The sequence below is a fragment of the Nelusetta ayraudi genome, unplaced genomic scaffold (assembly GCF_046127955.1).
Source record: "Nelusetta ayraudi isolate G7.1 ecotype Tasmania unplaced genomic scaffold, CSIRO-AGI_Nayr_v1 ptg000017l, whole genome shotgun sequence".
NCBI lineage: Eukaryota > Metazoa > Chordata > Actinopteri > Tetraodontiformes > Monacanthidae > Nelusetta > Nelusetta ayraudi.
In genome coordinates, this window is record NW_027466067.1 from 6,757,593 (window position 1) to 6,773,900 (window position 16,308).

General features: G+C 48.5%; 1 protein-coding gene across 1 annotated transcript; it reads right to left on the reverse strand.

The window, feature by feature from the left end:
• Positions 1-4,452: 4,452 nt before the first annotated feature.
• dhrs3b (dehydrogenase/reductase (SDR family) member 3b) lies at positions 4,453-12,959 on the reverse strand. Its single transcript, XM_076025075.1, has 6 exons — positions 12,379-12,959; positions 7,146-7,289; positions 6,738-6,857; positions 5,703-5,941; positions 5,070-5,195; positions 4,453-4,965 (listed from the first exon to the last, which is right to left on the reverse strand). Exons 1-6 carry the CDS (start codon positions 12,571-12,573, stop codon positions 4,881-4,883), a joined length of 909 nt encoding a protein of 302 aa, XP_075881190.1. The 5' UTR covers positions 12,574-12,959; the 3' UTR covers positions 4,453-4,880.
• Between the last annotated feature and the right edge of the window lie 3,349 nt (positions 12,960-16,308).

The window sequence follows — 16,308 nt, forward strand, 5'->3', positions numbered from 1 at the left end:
TTGTACTTACTCGGCTCGACTTGACATGGTTCTTAAGCTTTTCCACTAGGGTTGGTGCTCGGTACTGTTTTAGTTCCTGCTCAACTGTAGTTCAAGGCGAGCCCAAAATGTTACATCAACAGAGTGCAGGCCACTAATTGGACAGGGGGACACAACTGATGGACAGGAATCTTCTTCCTGTTCCTACTCTTCTAGGGCTTGGCCCCAAAATGTGTTAAATGATGCAAAATCCATAACATATCCAATAATACCCCCCCAAACTCAATCTTTTGTTGTTGTTGTTGTTGTTGTTGTTGTTGTTTGGTGTCTGGGAAATAGGTTCACAACTCAGATGGAAATCATGCAAAATCTCAAACTGCCCAAAAATATGTCCAAAAAAGGTCATACATCAAAAGTTCTGTTTTTTTCTTTCTTTTGGAAAATGGGGTCAGAAATTAACTCACTCAGATTTTCCTCGGAAACTCAACAAGATGATTACTCTATATGATATGATAAAAGGTGAAAGAATGCAAAATCTCAACATATCACAAAATTTCCAGGAAACTGTAGCCACGGTTCCATGGTAAATGGTCAAAGGCACTTACCAGCATTCATGCCTCTTCAAACAGACACACTTGCACCAGTAAAAACTGCTGCAGTGTAGGCACTGCCAGGCTCATTAGGAGCAATTTAGGGTTCAGTACTGGAGGACATCTCCATATCCTTGTACACTGCCGACCACTGGTTTGACTTGCACGGTCCTCCAGTCAAGGACGTTTGTGTAAATGCAAAGACGCAGAAGAAAGATCTTTCTGATTTAGCTAGCTACATTAGCTAGCTAGCTGAAATCATAGCTGCTGTTGCACAGTGGCCTCTGTCGTTTATCTTGCAGATGTAAAGTGAACGTGACCAAAAAAACAAAAGGCGTGATTTGATAAAGCAGCAGAGAGACATCCAGAGTCTCAGCGAAGCGGCTGCCAGGAAACTGGGAGTCACAGGATCCTCGAGTGTATGTGACGTGAATAATGACAGAACTTTGCACTGAGGGTTTACATGCGTTCACCATCACTGCACAACAGGCCAAATGGACTCCAGATCATTGGAGACAAATTTTCCAAACATTCCTTGAGGGGTTTCGAATGATTGGACAATATATAGGAATAGTGGAATATTGCTCCTGCACTGACCATGTAAATGATAATCGATAAAATAATAACCACCTGAATATTGTAATCCTAATTATGAAGTTGTAAAACACGTCTAATAAAACCCTGCTGGAAACTTTTCATGACTTTAAAAGGTTGTCAAAGGAGAATTGAACCAACAACCTCTTGCATCACATTCAGGCTTCTCATCTTGATGAAGCGGTGTTAAAACATGAGGAATGTAGATGCAAAAAAAATTAGCTTTTTCATTATTATTAAAACTTTTTGAATTGTGTTCACTGTTTGGTTCTGTCCAATAAGAGGTGAAAAAAAAATCCTTGCTTCTTTTCTTTGGTTGTACGTTTACACAGTCTTGTCTAACTCCACCTGAAATTAAATGCCAATGACAAGGGTAGTTGGCTTGGGTGGTTGGTTTGTACTTGGTGAAGTAGCCTTCATGTGCTGGTCAAGGCGGTGATATTAGTTAATATGCTGTTGCTTAAACTGTATCTAAGATAAAAAAAAATTAAAAAAAAGCTTTGGCAAAAAGCATCCCGGCTGAGAAAATACATCTAAACATATGCAACTACTTTTTAAGTTTTGTGTTTGGCTTTTTATTGCGGGAAAATAAATAATACTAAAAGAAATAAGAAGAAAAATCCCTGACCTCATTTCGGGAGGTGGTGGGGGGGGTCCAAAACAAAAAAGGGGGGAAATGTATAGCAGGGACACCTGGGAATGCGTTCACAGCTGAGAGACGGCCTCCAATTTCTCCCATATGACCGGACCTTAATTCTTCTGCTTCCACCTGCGCCTGGTCAGTCATCCTGGAGCTGAGCGAGCGCCCTCGGCAGGGAGAGGGCTTTCCAAGTCCCCTTTGATTTATTCAGTATTTGGCTAACCTTGCTCTGAACCTGCCTCATGAGATTTCCATCCATTCTGGCCCTCCTCTCCCCCAGCATACGTGAACTACATGCCTCCTCGACTTAGTTCCATCCCATGCTCCTCTTCGCTGCACTTTCGCAAGCACCCCCCTCCGCCCCCCCTCCTCTCTCGCAGAATGAGAAACAGGCCCCGGCGGCGGGGCTCGGGTTCGCTCTCCGCCTCAGAGCCGCTCGACCCCTCCCCCCCACCTCCTCCCAAAAGCGCGGGTCACCTACTGATCACAATGTGCGGCCCTATCGCGAGCGCGCGGGAGGGCATTTATGGTTCACCGGGATTGAAATGCGTGTTTTATGGGGCTCGTCTGGCAGCCGAAGGGCAGCCGCTCTCCCGGCTTTTACAGCCACTCGGCCGGGTTCCGCTCGCTCGTGGAATTTCCAGGCCGGGCATCTCTGTAACCCTGATAAAAACGGAGCATCGATTCTCGAGGCGGAAAGCGCAGTTTGGGAGGGTCTTGCGAGTGTTCCCTCAACGGCAGCCACCTCTGTTTACGGTCACCGCTTCCTCTGGCGTGTTGCTGAGCTGGTTTCATGATTAACCTCGGAGCGCTGGAGAAGACAAGGGCGACTTCAGCTGTTTCACACGCTTGAACGTTGCTTTTTGCTCCGGGGTTTACGATCTTTCGAGGGGTGTTTTCGGGAATCTAAGTGAGATGTTATTTGGGATTCAAGGGCTTCCATCTTTGCGTTCCATGAATGCCAGGGAATTGTTTTGCTAACGCGCAATATCATGAGCCATAAACAGAGTTACGCTAGCCCTCCATCCCTCCGCCGCCCTCCCTGACCTCTTGTACTCTGTTCAACCTCGGTGTATTTCACGGTGATTGAACTCTCATTGATTTGTTTCTGTGTTTGATTCTTCCCATGAGCCCCACATGTGGCGAGCAAACACGGGAAGCAGGGCTTAACCGTTTCAGCCCTCGCTGTCACTGTAGCGGATCTCAGCAGTGACAGATTTTTCTCATTAAACGTTGGATTCAACGTCATGTTAGAGAAACAATAAAAATCTGCTGCCAGTGTTATTATTGCTTGATGGTTGTGGTCCAAGGTTTTGTGATTACAGTATAAAAATGAACTTTGCATTTTGCTGCCGGGTTGCTCGGGTTTGGCACTTCCTTTGCCTCCTTTTATTTCCCCGGGTCTGAAGACAAATAGTCAGGTTGCACCAGAAAAATGGGGAAACATTTCCTGCATGTGAACTTCAAGACCTCGTGACGACTGACTGGCCTTGTTTCGCACCGATAAGCAGCTGTTAAAAAAAGCGCCTGATGGGCAAAACTTGGACCATGACCATCGCTTACTAGTTGGCCGAACAAAGTCCAATCAAAGCGAAAACAAAGAAATGGACGTGTCGAACATAAACATAGTCGGCCGCAGGTCTGTTAGGAAACAGCTGTACAGAGGCCCTTCAATTAAACATGCGCGTTAAATCGCTCAGTTGTTTGATGTATTTTTAATTAGTGCGCCTCAATGTGACCAAATAGAAAATGACATCCAAAGCATGTCATGTTTAATGGACTCTGAAACTAGAGAGCTGCTGGCCGTAGCTCCATGCACACAGATTGTTAATGCGGATTTCCATTCAATTCAAAGTGTTGAAGTTTTTTTTCTTTCTTTCTTCCCTTTGCCAGAGGTTCCTATCAGCTGCTGCCGCTTGTGGTAAAACTCTTGCAATCTCAAATTTCAAGTGTTTTGAACCAGCTTTTGGTAGTTTAGTCATCTTCAGCTTCCAGACATTCCTTTTGTCCTTCCTGAATAACGTCCCTCTATCGCAATGTGATTGTAAGAATCTGGCTTTGATAAATCCACAGTGAATTCCCTCCGCTTCCTTTATCCACTGAGCCCAAAAATGGTTGGAAGGCACTCAGACGCTTGTGCATTAAACTCCTTTTCCGGAACTGCCGCGGGGAGAGGGTGCGGGGGGGGGGGGGGGGGGGGATTCCTCTTATGCAAATCACTTTTTTTTTTGTGATCTGCTAATACAAATGCACCAAAAGAACAAATATTGAATGATTGTAGATTATGTAAGGGGGAGAAATAGAAATGTTTTCCGTTGTCTTGGCAACTTTTCTGGACTTAACAAGCAGCTAATTTTTTAACCTTCACTCCAGTTTGCATCTGTGTGACAAGGAGGTCCTGAATTCATTTACGAAGAATTATAAATTCCAGCTGTTTTTTTTTTCCCCTCCCCTGACAGAGAAGAGAACCAACGCCCCCCACCCCCCAAGCCTGTGTTTTGACAACATCGTCTGTCACAGTCACTGATCTCATGCTCAGAGTAAATCAAAGGTGTTATCGCGCTGCCGCAGAGACTCACAAATCACCGGCGGCTTCCCAAGTTTGTCGCCTCTCCACTTTCATCACCGGCAAAAGGAACACACAAAGTGTCTCTAAAACAACCACTTTATTTACTTGTTTGTATTTAAAGACATTAAAATGAGAATAACAAGGAGTGTAGAAACAGGCTAAAAATAAAAAATAGAACAGATGTCACATAAACTCCCAGAATAACTACTGGTAAAGACCTACTCATGGCTTCTTTTCATAGTGAGAATGGCATCACACACACACACACACACATACACACACACACACGCACACGCACATACATACAGTGGAACCAGGGCGTTTCCTGCAGTGTGTCAGTTAGTTTTTACTGCAGAGTGCCACCCGTCACGTCCCTTAAGTGTTTCTGTTCACGCTGCCGCTGGGCCGCCTCCTCCTCCTCCTCCTCCTCCTCCTCCTCCTTTCAAAAAGGTCCATATTCCCTTATGGCCGCTGAGGTGGCGCTCTCGCCCGTGCCCGCTTCCTGGGCTCATGTCCTCCCTTTGAATGTGTTCATGCAGGTGTAACTCCCGGAAAACTTGTGGATTTCTTCCAGTGCAACTTGCGGCATGAAGCTGTGGGGGACGCACAACATTCCAAAGGGTTAGCCACAAAAACCAACCAAAGTCATGGCGATGGAATGGCACTGAAGTGAAAATCTCTTCCCGGTGACGTTTACCTTTTTAAGATGACGAGGGCGTGCATCGTCCATGGCAGGTAAAGGAAGGCCTTGTCACCTCTGACTGCTTCCACAGTCTTCTGGGCGACCACCTCGGGTTTGAGGGGTGGGAAGAGCTGGGGGAACCTATGAGAGAAGTGCTGCATATTAAATTCAGGCTATATGTACATACACTTCATTACAATGTATTCTTTGTTTATTCTTTGACCATGTTGGGCCTAAGTAAGTGCATCAGCATTTTCTTTTCTCAATACTTTTAAGAGATACTGAATGTATGTTTCCATCCTTAAAACTATTTGTATCAAATACAATGATATAAACAATACATGGTTTAAATATAGGGTGTTTAGAAACAAAGTTTGGGAATCCAAGTTTCCTGACAAGCATGTCAATCAATGCTGTTTTGAAAGCAAGATTAAAAAAAAAAAAAAAAAAAGGCCAAGAACTTTGACCAATGACATTTTAAGTGTCCAACAAGAAAAAAAAAGTATGTGAAGCATTAAAAAAAAAAGGGTCATTACATGGTAAAGGGAGCGAGCTGTCCGAGTCTGGAGCGACACAGCCGACCGACTGGCCTGAGTTGTGCCAACGTTTCTCCAGCTAAATCACTTTAATTACAGCGGGCACGTTTACCTGACTCTCATGCCCTGGAACATCTCTGTGTTGGTGTGGAATGGGAGCACGGTGGTGCAGCCAACGCCAGGACAGTCCAGCAGGCCCAGCGTCAAGCTCTCCATGAAGGCCAGCGACGAGGCCTTGGAGGTGCAGTAGTCGATGGCGCCGGGGATGGGCGACTGCGACAGGATGGAGTTGATGCAGACCACGTGGCCGTGCTGCAGCTCCAGCATGCGCGGGAGAAAGGCCTTCGTAGTCTGGGCCAACGACAGAGGAGGGCGGGGGAAAACAAATTCAATTTCTGCTGCCATTTATCCGACAGTGGCATTTTCTATTCATTTCAGACTTTTGATCTCAAACTGACATTTTGCAAAAAAAAAAGAAGAAATTACATGGTCAAAAGTTTCAAAACTGCTCCAAAGGAGCTGAAGTGAAAACTTTGTATAGTCTCTTTAGTTCAGTTCACTTTTACTTAAATGTATTCACATTTACCAGACATACAAAGGAATTGGAAATTATGTTTCTCACTATCATGCAATAAAGATAAAATCCATAAAAAGCCATGTCTGACACTTTTTTATTTCCTGGCGTACTTTTAAACTTTTTTTGTACTATTTTGAACTTTTTTGTAGACTGCATGTTGCCCTCACACCGTGGGTCGCTCAGTCACGGAATTCCAATGCCACGAATCAAATATGTATACGTCACATATATTGCAGTAGTGCACCTTGAACCTTATGCGAGTGGCATAATAGTGCAAAGTCATTTGTGTGGGACAGAGGGGAGTCCACAGTGTTTGGTTGTTGTGATTTTTTTTTTGCCGTTAGGCAGACGGGGAAGAGTTTAACATGCTGTGCGAGCAGCAACAAGAGACAAGCAGAAGTCGAACCCCGGACATAATGTCACATTATGATCCAGAGGGAAGTCCCCTCCACACACACACACACACACACACACACACACACACACACACACACACACACACACACACACACACACACACACACACACACACACACACACACACACACACACAGAACTGCCTCTTCTTACCCAGAACTGTCCCATGGTGTTGATGTGCTGGGATTTCAGCAGGGCGTCGTCGTCGCTGTCCATCAGACTTTTCCCATGGACGACAGCTGCGTTGTTCACCAATATCGTAACATCTCCGACCTGGGATTAGAGAGCGAGCGAGCGTCAAAAAAAAACAAGGGGGGGGGACTTTCCTTTCTTTTTTTTTGCCTCCATAACGCGATACGCTAGCAGCGCGGCAGAGCTGTCAGCAGCGTTTCTCGCTCAGATGAAGTGTTATCTATGCACCAGATGGGACAGAAGATCAGAGCCAAGTACGCGCACGGACATGAAGTAGAGGTGGGGAGGGGGGGGGCTGTTCTCTGCGTGCAAGTAAGAAAAAAAAAAAACCTTAAAACTAAAGATGTGAATGGACGCCTCCAGGTTTACCTTTTCCCTGACCACCTTGGCCTGCTTGTAAACCTCCTCCCGGTTGGCGACGTCACACAGGAAGTAATGGCACTCTGTTCCTGAGAGGTTGATCTCTTCAGCCGTTTCTTTCAGGCACTTCTCCGTTCGGCCCCACAGGATCACCTAATGGAGAAGAAAAAGAAAAGAGAGTTGTTTTTTTTTTTTCCACGTATATACATTTCGACGGTTAAAAACCAGCGGGGGAATTGCCAGAATTGCCGAGCGTTGGGAATGTGCCAAGATCAGAAGGCGTGCCAGTGAACCGTCGGCCTCCCGGAGAACAAAAAGAGGCGAACAGTCAGCCGTCGGGCAAACGTTACGGTAGGATTTTTGCGCAATTTCTCTGGCAATGTAATTTGGAATAACTGTGAGGATTCTTTTGAGCAGAACAGGTCATTTTTATTTTGGGGGGGGGTGGGGGGGGGTGTGGGGGGGTCAAGAGGAGAGAAGGCTTTTTCACAGCAACAAATAGTTTGAGGAAGATTAAAGGCGGGGAGGGGGTGGGGGGTTGCTGTGTGAATAGACTGTCCCTTCATCCATCCGCACACACAGCCTAAATGAAGGCCTGGTCATTTGAGCGGGGAGGGGGAGGGGGAGTGGGAGTGGGGGGGGGCTGGATGGAGGTAAGGGGCCCAACGATTGGGCAATTAGATCTGTCAGTCTCTGGGGTCAGGGAAAGGTAATGAAATCAGGGGCTGAGCCCTCCTCATCCCTCAAACACAAATTCTCAAAGAGATTACACGGCCTGTTGGGCAGATGAGCCCTGTCATTTCTGGTCAGGGAGTCTGAAAAACTGTGCGTGCCTGCGCGCGCGTGCACGTGCCCGCGCTCGGAGAGCACTGAGGACGCCAGTGTGGGATTTGGCCGGCCGCCCGTGACCAAGGTTAATATTTGAGCGAAAAGTCCGCTGGAAAGTGATCCTGTGTACGGTCGAGACAGAGCGGCTGCATGCGTGCGCGCGCGCGCGTGTGCGAATGTACACAAAGCGTGTCCCTCGCCACTCGCAGGGCCGTCCAGTCCTGCAAGTGATCAAACAGCAGTTGTGGTGTGTTTTTGTTAATTGCGTTTTTTTTTTTGGTTCCGATTGTTTTCTTCCTGCTTGTGCTCAACCTGCCACTGACTCCTTCCTTGTCCAGAGCCGACCTGAATGACAACTTATATAGGTGCAGGTCCTGTTCATTTGAACGTTTATCTATTTATTTTTTTATTTTTTTGTCAAATAAAGCAATATAAGTTGTGTTTGTCATTTGCTAATTTGCTTGTGAAGAGACTCAGTGATCTGCTCAGTGCCACAGGCTGGTAAAAGAGACGCCACTTCAAGCGTTCGTCATCAGCGCAGTTTGATTTCCAACCATTGGATGCTGCCAAATCTCACCCACCGGGCCTATGTCAGGTTCAGTGTTGTTCCCGTTTCCGTAAACATCAGAGGTGAGAACCCCCCCACCCCAAAAAAAAAAAAAAAAAAACACTCCTGGGATGAGAAGATTAGAGATTGACTGTCTGGAATTTGTTGTTTTTTTTCCTCCTATCAGAGCTCGAGCATCGAGGGCTTTTGGCTCCCTGCGAACCTCCCGTCGCTGGAATTGCTTTTGATTGGCTTTTTTTTCTCGTTTGCCTCATTTGCAAAAGCCCCTCGGAGTAATCAGCCGGGGGGCAGACAGGTCTTGATAAATAACCAAAAGCTTTTAATGGGATTCCAGCCTTACAAACAAAGCTGACAGTCCCCGTTAACAGCCGGCACTCAAACTGTGCTCTTCTGATTGAAACTCTCATTTCACTCATTAAGGTTTTTTTGTTTTTTTTTTTCCCCGCGGCCGGCCGCGACTCCGCGAGCCCTGGCAGCAAATGCAAAACAAAAAGAGATACTTTGCAGTTGACTTTCCTCCGGGGAACGCTGCGTCTTTACCGCCTTCGACGGGGCTCTGACGAGTCGCGCCCGAACAATCGGACCTCGCAAGGACGTCGGGAAAGAGCGCAGACACCCCCGACTGTCGGCCGAGGCCGGCGTCCCCGCGAGTTGCGGCCGGATTCCGGCGACGGTCTATCTCCCGGGTCTGAGTGGGTGGGTGGGTGGGTATACGGTCCCTGCTCTTCACACCCATTGTATAGGCCGGCACAGGGGCGGCACACTGTGGGGGCAGCAGGAGTTCAGGAGGCAGTCGCCTGCCGCTGTCTAATTACTGCCGAGACCGCAAGGTCAGTCGCAGGGCAATACCCAGCTGGGAGCGCTGGGCTTCCCGCCTCCGGCAACACACACACACACACACACACACACACACACACACACACACACACACACACACACACACACACACACACACACACACACACACACACACACACACACACACACACACACAACCTGTTATCAGTGCACTGGGAGCCTGTCCTTGCGGTGATCTCTTTATGTAAGGTAAACAGGCACACAAATCACATTTTCCTGCAGACTCCATCTACTCGAGTGTTTTTCCACCAAGTGCCAATGCAAGAAATAAATAAACAAATCCATTAGAAAGATGCAGGGGGGCAACAAACAAAACTAAAATTCCGTTTGCATTGTCAAGTCTTTGCGGTGGGGGGGGGGGACCCGTTTGCGAGACCCCTGACAGTGCTCCCAACTTAAAAGCTGTTTTTTTTCTCCTTCTTCTACTTCTACTTCTTCTTTCTATCGCTCGAGAGCTTTCTTGTGCAATGACCCCCCCGCCCTCCTTTTTCTGAACAGCACGCACACAAGATCCGACTCCCCAACCGGGTGCACGGCTCTCAATCTCGCTGGATCCTTTCATACAAAAAAAAAAACAAAACAGAACAGGCAGAAGAGGAAGTTCCGGGTTGTCAATCACAAAAGGGCCTCAAACTGGGGTGAGCGCAAGTTCACGGAGGTTAGCCTCCCATTCACAAACGCCGCCCTGTATTCTTTCCTTTTAGCGTCTCTGTAGGCCGGGGAGTAGCCGTCGCAAAACATTACCACAGGTGTTGTTTTCAAAGCCTTCACACCTTGATAGCGGCCGACAATGAGACGCTGAAAGGCACCGTGTCAACCTTTGTTGTGCGACTCGCGAGGCGGCAGCTTCTTAAAAGGCCGCCCGGTTTCTCCTCTCGCCCTCTTCCTTCCCCGAGGACGCGGCTTTTGAAAGGCTATGGGGGAGGCGGCTTGCGCTTGGCTGAGCTCTTTAGCGACGTTTTCACGCTAGTAAAATTGCGTGGTCTTCGGGAGAGCACGGGGCACGGGGGGCGTGATTTGCCATGATTTGCAACCCTCAGGGGGGGTTACCAGCATTTTCTCCCCCCCCCAGGCCCCCCCCTCCAAAACGGCAACTCCCGTATGATGTGATCAAAAAATAATAGCGCTGCTCTGCATTGCCGCATTAGCGCTAAAGGGACACCGGCGGCTCATCAGCCACTCAGCCGTGTAATGTTCGACTTCACCCCGCGGGATCGACGGAGATCGGAGCCCGAACCCCCCCCGACACACACACACGCACACACTCCCTCAGCGGCGGCTCCTTGTTAGCGGGTGAGGAATGGTGAGGGTGGGGAGGGGAGGGGAGGGGCCAAGCTACAGCTAGCTGGGGGTGATTCTCAGAAATTGGCAGGATCCTGACAGATATTTCTGAAATGTATTTCCAGTGAGGACATTGATTTGCGAGTTGCTGGGAGGGGGGGGGGCCTTCGGCCAGGACGTCTATCGGGACGGGTCGACTCAATGGGGTTGCTTAAGACACAGAGAGTGGAACGGTTAATTATCCTGCAGAGGATAATTGTATTGTGCAAAATGAAACGCAGGAAAAAAATAAAGTGATCTCAGAGGGGGGTGGGGGGGGGTCTTGCCACATTCTCTTATTGCAAGGGATTAAAATTGCATCCCTTGCTCGAAAATAACAAAACAGCGTAATCTGCTCCACCCTATCCGATTTTTTTTCTTGCTGGGTTAGCTTTTTTTTTTGCCCACGCTACATAAAAAAGGCATTGCATGTCTTCTTGCCGCACTTGTAAACAAAACCTAATCTGGCTTTTATTAAAAGTGTTATGGAACCCCTTTGTTGTTCTGTTGCGATACGCTGGCAGGCGGCTACAAAAAGAAACGCGCACAAGTTAATGGGGGGAGGGGGGGGGGTGTTGCATGAAAAGCTTTGAAGGCACTTTTAGCACCCTCCCCACACACACACACACACACACACACACACACACACACACACACACACCACGAGCCGCCTCCAGAACTCACCACATCTCCTCATATGGCCAACCTGGTGGATGTCAGTGATACCACAATCAGCAGCCGACCCCGGCAGAGGGGGTGTCAGCCACGACCCGTCGCTGCCTTTAATCGCAGCAATCAGCCATAAAGGCTGACCGGGGCTGCCCTCTGGCTGACCCCCCCAGCTGTTGCGCAATACTTGAACTAAAACAAAATTGAGGGCAACGGTCTCCGGTCCGGTCCGGTCCGGAGACACTCGGAGGTTATCGATCCCGAGCGTTCACGCCAGAAGCGAGACAACAATCCACCTGGGGGCAGAAGTCAGAGCTGGCTGGACTACCTCAGCAGGGACAGGTGTGTGTGTGTGTGTGAAAGAGAGCGAGAGAGAGAGAGAGAGAGAGAGAGAGAGAGAGAGAGAGAGAGAGAGAGAGAGACCCAGGGGCGTAGCTATGTGGTGGCCAGCAGCTGGGGGATAACTTGACAAAACGTCTTAGACTTTCCACGCGACAACATCTCAAGTCAAATCTCTGTTCATTGATTTCCAGTTGAATTGTACGTATTTCTGGCTGGCTTGGATTTTGTTCTCGTCCAAACAAGAAGAAACCCAAAGAGGAGCTTCAATGTCCCCCTAACCCTGGCACTAGGACAGTAAGAATAAGCTGATATAGGTTTTTTTTTATTATTATTATCCAAGCAACAACAACAAACAAACAAACAAACAACCACAGGAACAATTCGAATAATAAGAACAGTAATTTCAGGTATCTACTAGCTCACCCAAGGAAACCTTTCTGGCTCCGCCACTGCTGTGACCCAACATTTCAAAAAAAAAAAAAAAAAAACCTACCTGCAACACTCTGCCTCGCAGGTGTGCATGTGGCAACGTGTACAACGCCAACAAAACGTGAACAACACACGGGAGCCGCTGACACTTTTCTACACTCGGTCCGTTTGCAGGAAGCGGGTCGATCCCCCGCCGCGTGCAACAAGTAGTCCCGGCGGTCGACTCACCTTCCTGGCGCCCTGCCTCGCGAACTCCTTTGCCAGGTGGCGGCCGATGCCTCGTCCCCCGCCGGTGACCAGAACCACCTCCCGGCTCAGGTCCTTCCTCCGGCTCGGCAGGAGCGCAGCCACGCTCGCCCGGACGATGTGGTAGAGCATTTGAACCGGGAAGAGCACCATGCGACACGCGCTCCACAGCTCCATTCTCTGGCTGAAGCGCGCTTTAATTTAATAATATTAGGGGGCGGAGGTGGCGGGAATAAATGAGGAAATTCGCAAGTTTGGCGAAACGAATGTCACCGGCAGCGGAGTTAATCCGCGGGCGAAAGCAGGCCGAGGAGCTGCGACATGTTCAGTCGACGGACGTCACGCTGCTGCTGCTGCTGTTCCTGTTGCTGCTGCTGCTGCTGCTGTTGAAAAGTGGCCCCGGCGCCGATCCGTCATCGCGCCTGTCAGGCTTGTGGCGAGGACGCGCCGCCGAGACGTGAGACGCGAGTGAGAGGCGCCGCCGCCGCGAACAGCGCCGCCTGTGCTCCAGTGTGCGTGCGTGCGCGTGTGCACGTGTGTGTTTGTGTGTGTGTGTGTGTGCGCGCGCGCGCGCCACCCTCCCCTCCTACCCTTACCCCCCAGTTCGGCCCGCGCCGCCTTTTAAATCAGCAACCGTGCTGCTTGGGCTCCGGTGCCTCCAACAGGAACCCCGAGCTCGGCTCTCAAAGGGCATTAAATCCTGATTGACATGTTAAGTGGGGGTGATCTCTCTCTCTCTCTCTCTCTCTCTCTCTCTCTCTCTCTCTCTCTCTCTCTCTTTGCTTGCCTACTCCCCTCTTCACTCCACCCCCCCTCGGTTTTCTGTGTGCCTTCGACAGGGGTTCTCAATCTGTGGTCCGCCCCCTCCACTCCACCCCCCCACACTGCGTCGCCCCAGGTGGGCAGCAGGATAGAGGATGGGGTGGGTGTGGTTGGCTTTCCACATCATTTTTAATCAACGTTCGTTGCGTAATGCGGCCGACGGTGTCACAAGTAGCAGGAAAGCCATAAGTTTGGTTATGTAACGGTGCGGCGTGTCAGCAGGGAGTGTAAACAGCGCAATTGAGAAAGCTGATAACCCCCAACCGACGCTGCTCATTCACGTTATTTAGCTAAAGCTTGAGTAAGAAAAAAAAAAAAAAGAAGCATCTCTATATAAGGTTGTACAGCAAGTGCCCAACAGATTGTTAATTAAAATCATATTTTTTTCCATACACCTCACTACTCAACTTGTAAAACAGCACCTGTCAGCGCAAACTGACTGAGTGACATATGATTGATTGATTGATTGATTGATTGATTGATTTTATTGAATTAAAGCTTGCAGTAGAGCTCAGGCTCCACTGAAAAACTGCAAGAACTTTACACAGCAATAATACAAAAACAGTTTCAAGGTTTAAAAAATATTTCAGTGCAGTAAAAAAACAAGGGCAGGTAGCAATCTTGGCTACCACGATTGCTGTCTGCCATTCTCTAATATTTGTATGGTCTAAAATACTGTCATAATATGGCCTAACTACAGTATGTGGGGTTGAATTTTTCAGCCTGCTGGTCTTGGCTGGAGGTTCTGCCTGCTTGTGCTGGTTCCTCATAGTCCTGGAAGTGCAGTTGCCTCAAGTCGGAGGTAACAGGTCATGGAGGGGGTGTTGCTCATCGTGCATGTCCCTGACCAGCTTCACTGCAGCCTCCTCCCTCCTGGTCTGGAGTGATGGTCGGGTTCGCGAGACGTTACCAGCTCTCCTTCTGATGACGTGGATCCAGTCCTTTGATTTATTCAGTTTAACTCTAAATTTGACCTTCCAAAGTTGAGAAGGTGCATACACCGTCTTTTCAATGTAGAGTCTTAATGAAAAGGTGCTGTGTCGGTAAGAGCAGCACCATTGTCATTCTTCACACACCGTGAGTAGATTATCACTGTGGGGGGAGTGGTGGTGGGGGGGGTTAGCAGAAGGGAAAATTTCCCAGTGAGATGCGGGAGACGGAGATGGATGGATATTTGTTGTCAGACAACAACATTGTTTTGCGAGCGTCCTGCCGATCGCTGCTGCTTATCCCGCTGCTCATCTCTGATAATCCCGCGCTGTGTTAAACAGAATCCCTCCGTTACCTGAGTCCCATTATCTCGCAGTATTTCCAAACCAGCCGGTGTCACCGTGGGGACAGTGCAATTTTGGAAATAGGTCAGCCCGGCCTCTGGAGCTCTGTAAGGGGCGACAAACAGAAAACTGCATGAATGCCTCCTTAACAAATCCTGTGGACTCATGGGTCCCAGACAAGATTCCAGTCTGTGATTTTTGGCCGTGCCACAGTGATTTTTAGTGCCGCTGAAAACAGAGCTTTTCTTCTTCTTCTTCTTCTTCTTCCTCTTCTTCTTCTTTCCTCTATACAGCGACTGGGATGGTTTTAAAGAGCAGCCTCACAATGGTGTCTTTGTGCTCGGGCCCAGCTACTTAGGGGAAGGCGGTGAGGCTCTCGGGGGCTGCCGAAAATCTCTGAGACAACGCGACTCCTAATGCCGTTGTCTTCCATTTCAAATGATGCAGAGATGCACAAAGACAAAAGAGAGCAGCCGGCATCAAGTTGCGTCAGGAACCTGCAGCAATATATCCCCGGTTCACACGCAGTTTAGGTTTACTGACTCTCAACGTGCAAAACAGTGTAAAAAAACAAACAAAAAAAAAACCTCCTTTACAATGACTTAAACACTGAGACACTGAAGCTACGTGAAGAAAATACACAAAAATGTAAATTGTGTATATTGCGCGGAGCTCTGACCGAAAATACTCCATGCTATCACTGCCATCTACAGATCAGCGGTGTAAGTTCAGACACGGCTGCTCTCACTGGGCCCTTGCTGGGGAGAGACGCTTCGCATTTTCCTCACTTGGATGGCAAAAAAAACAGAAAAGAAAATGCCAGACAGTGCTGAGCACAGCTGCGTGCGCCAGAGTTTTCCCATTGCCCGGGGAACAAAAACCAAGGACTAGCCAAGGACTAGATTCACTGTCAAAATGTAAATATTGATAGAAAAACGGTGCTCTATTATTGTAAGGCCACTTGGTTTCTTGAAGGAAAATGTAATTACTTTGACTACACAGCAATAAAACATGCTAAGTGTAACCTATTTTCTCTCTCTCTCTCTCTGGGCAACCGGCAGCCAAACATGTCATTAAGTGAAGCCAAGGTCAGAATGAATTTCACACGCAAGTGGGAGCGCTGCTGAGGTGCTGAGAGGCAGATAAAACATTTAGTCCTAATGACACACCTTTAGCAGCGCAGGGCAGCAGCAGCAGCAGCAGCAGAATGGACACTGGCTTTGCAGTTTTAATAATGGGCTCTCGCCGCTCTTGTTGCAGCCACCCTCCTGGTAATTGGACTGGCGTTCTCTGAGCTGATGAATCCAGACATTCCTGGTGGCGTCGCCGGCGGTGGGCAAAGTGCACGCGGCGCGCGCTTTCGCTGCAGGGCGTAGCCGTGGTGGTGGGGTGGCCTGTGTCCGCTGTGGAATTGTTTACGTGATTGTTTATGTTTTCTTTACGTCATTTTACGGGCGCCACTAAACAAAGATTCATGCTATTCCCCCGCGTCAAGCTGCTGCTGCTGCTTTTACAAGATGAGAGCGGAGTGAAAAAAAAAAAAGGAAATCATCTATATGTTATTCACGCCCAGGTTTCAAAGATGTCCTTTTTTTGTCCTCCAGCGACTGAAGTTCAGATGTGAGATATTTGAGATAAGAAATCAAACGGGGACAGGGGGGAAATCAAGGTCGTGTGTGTATATGGGTGCACAAGCATGTTTTCATACGTCGGCTCACCTACTGTAAGTGCGTTTCACCTCCCATAGAATTTCTTGACCCACTTAAATCCACTTCTTGTTGCCCTTGTGAAAAAAAACGCAGAGTTCTCCGAGGTG

Excerpts from the sequence above, each read along its gene's own strand:
- dhrs3b (XM_076025075.1), bottom strand. The coding sequence starts at position 12,573 with ATGGAGCTGTGGAGCGCGTGTCGCATGGTGCTCTTCCCGGTTCAAATG. Across the intron at positions 6,858-7,145 it reads CCAAGGTGGTCAGGGAAAAG|GTCGGAGATGTTACGATATT; the intron begins GTAAACCTGGAG and ends CTCTAATCCCAG. Across the intron at positions 5,196-5,702 it reads TTCCAGGGCATGAGAGTCAG|GTTCCCCCAGCTCTTCCCAC; the intron begins GTAAACGTGCCC and ends CTTCTCTCATAG.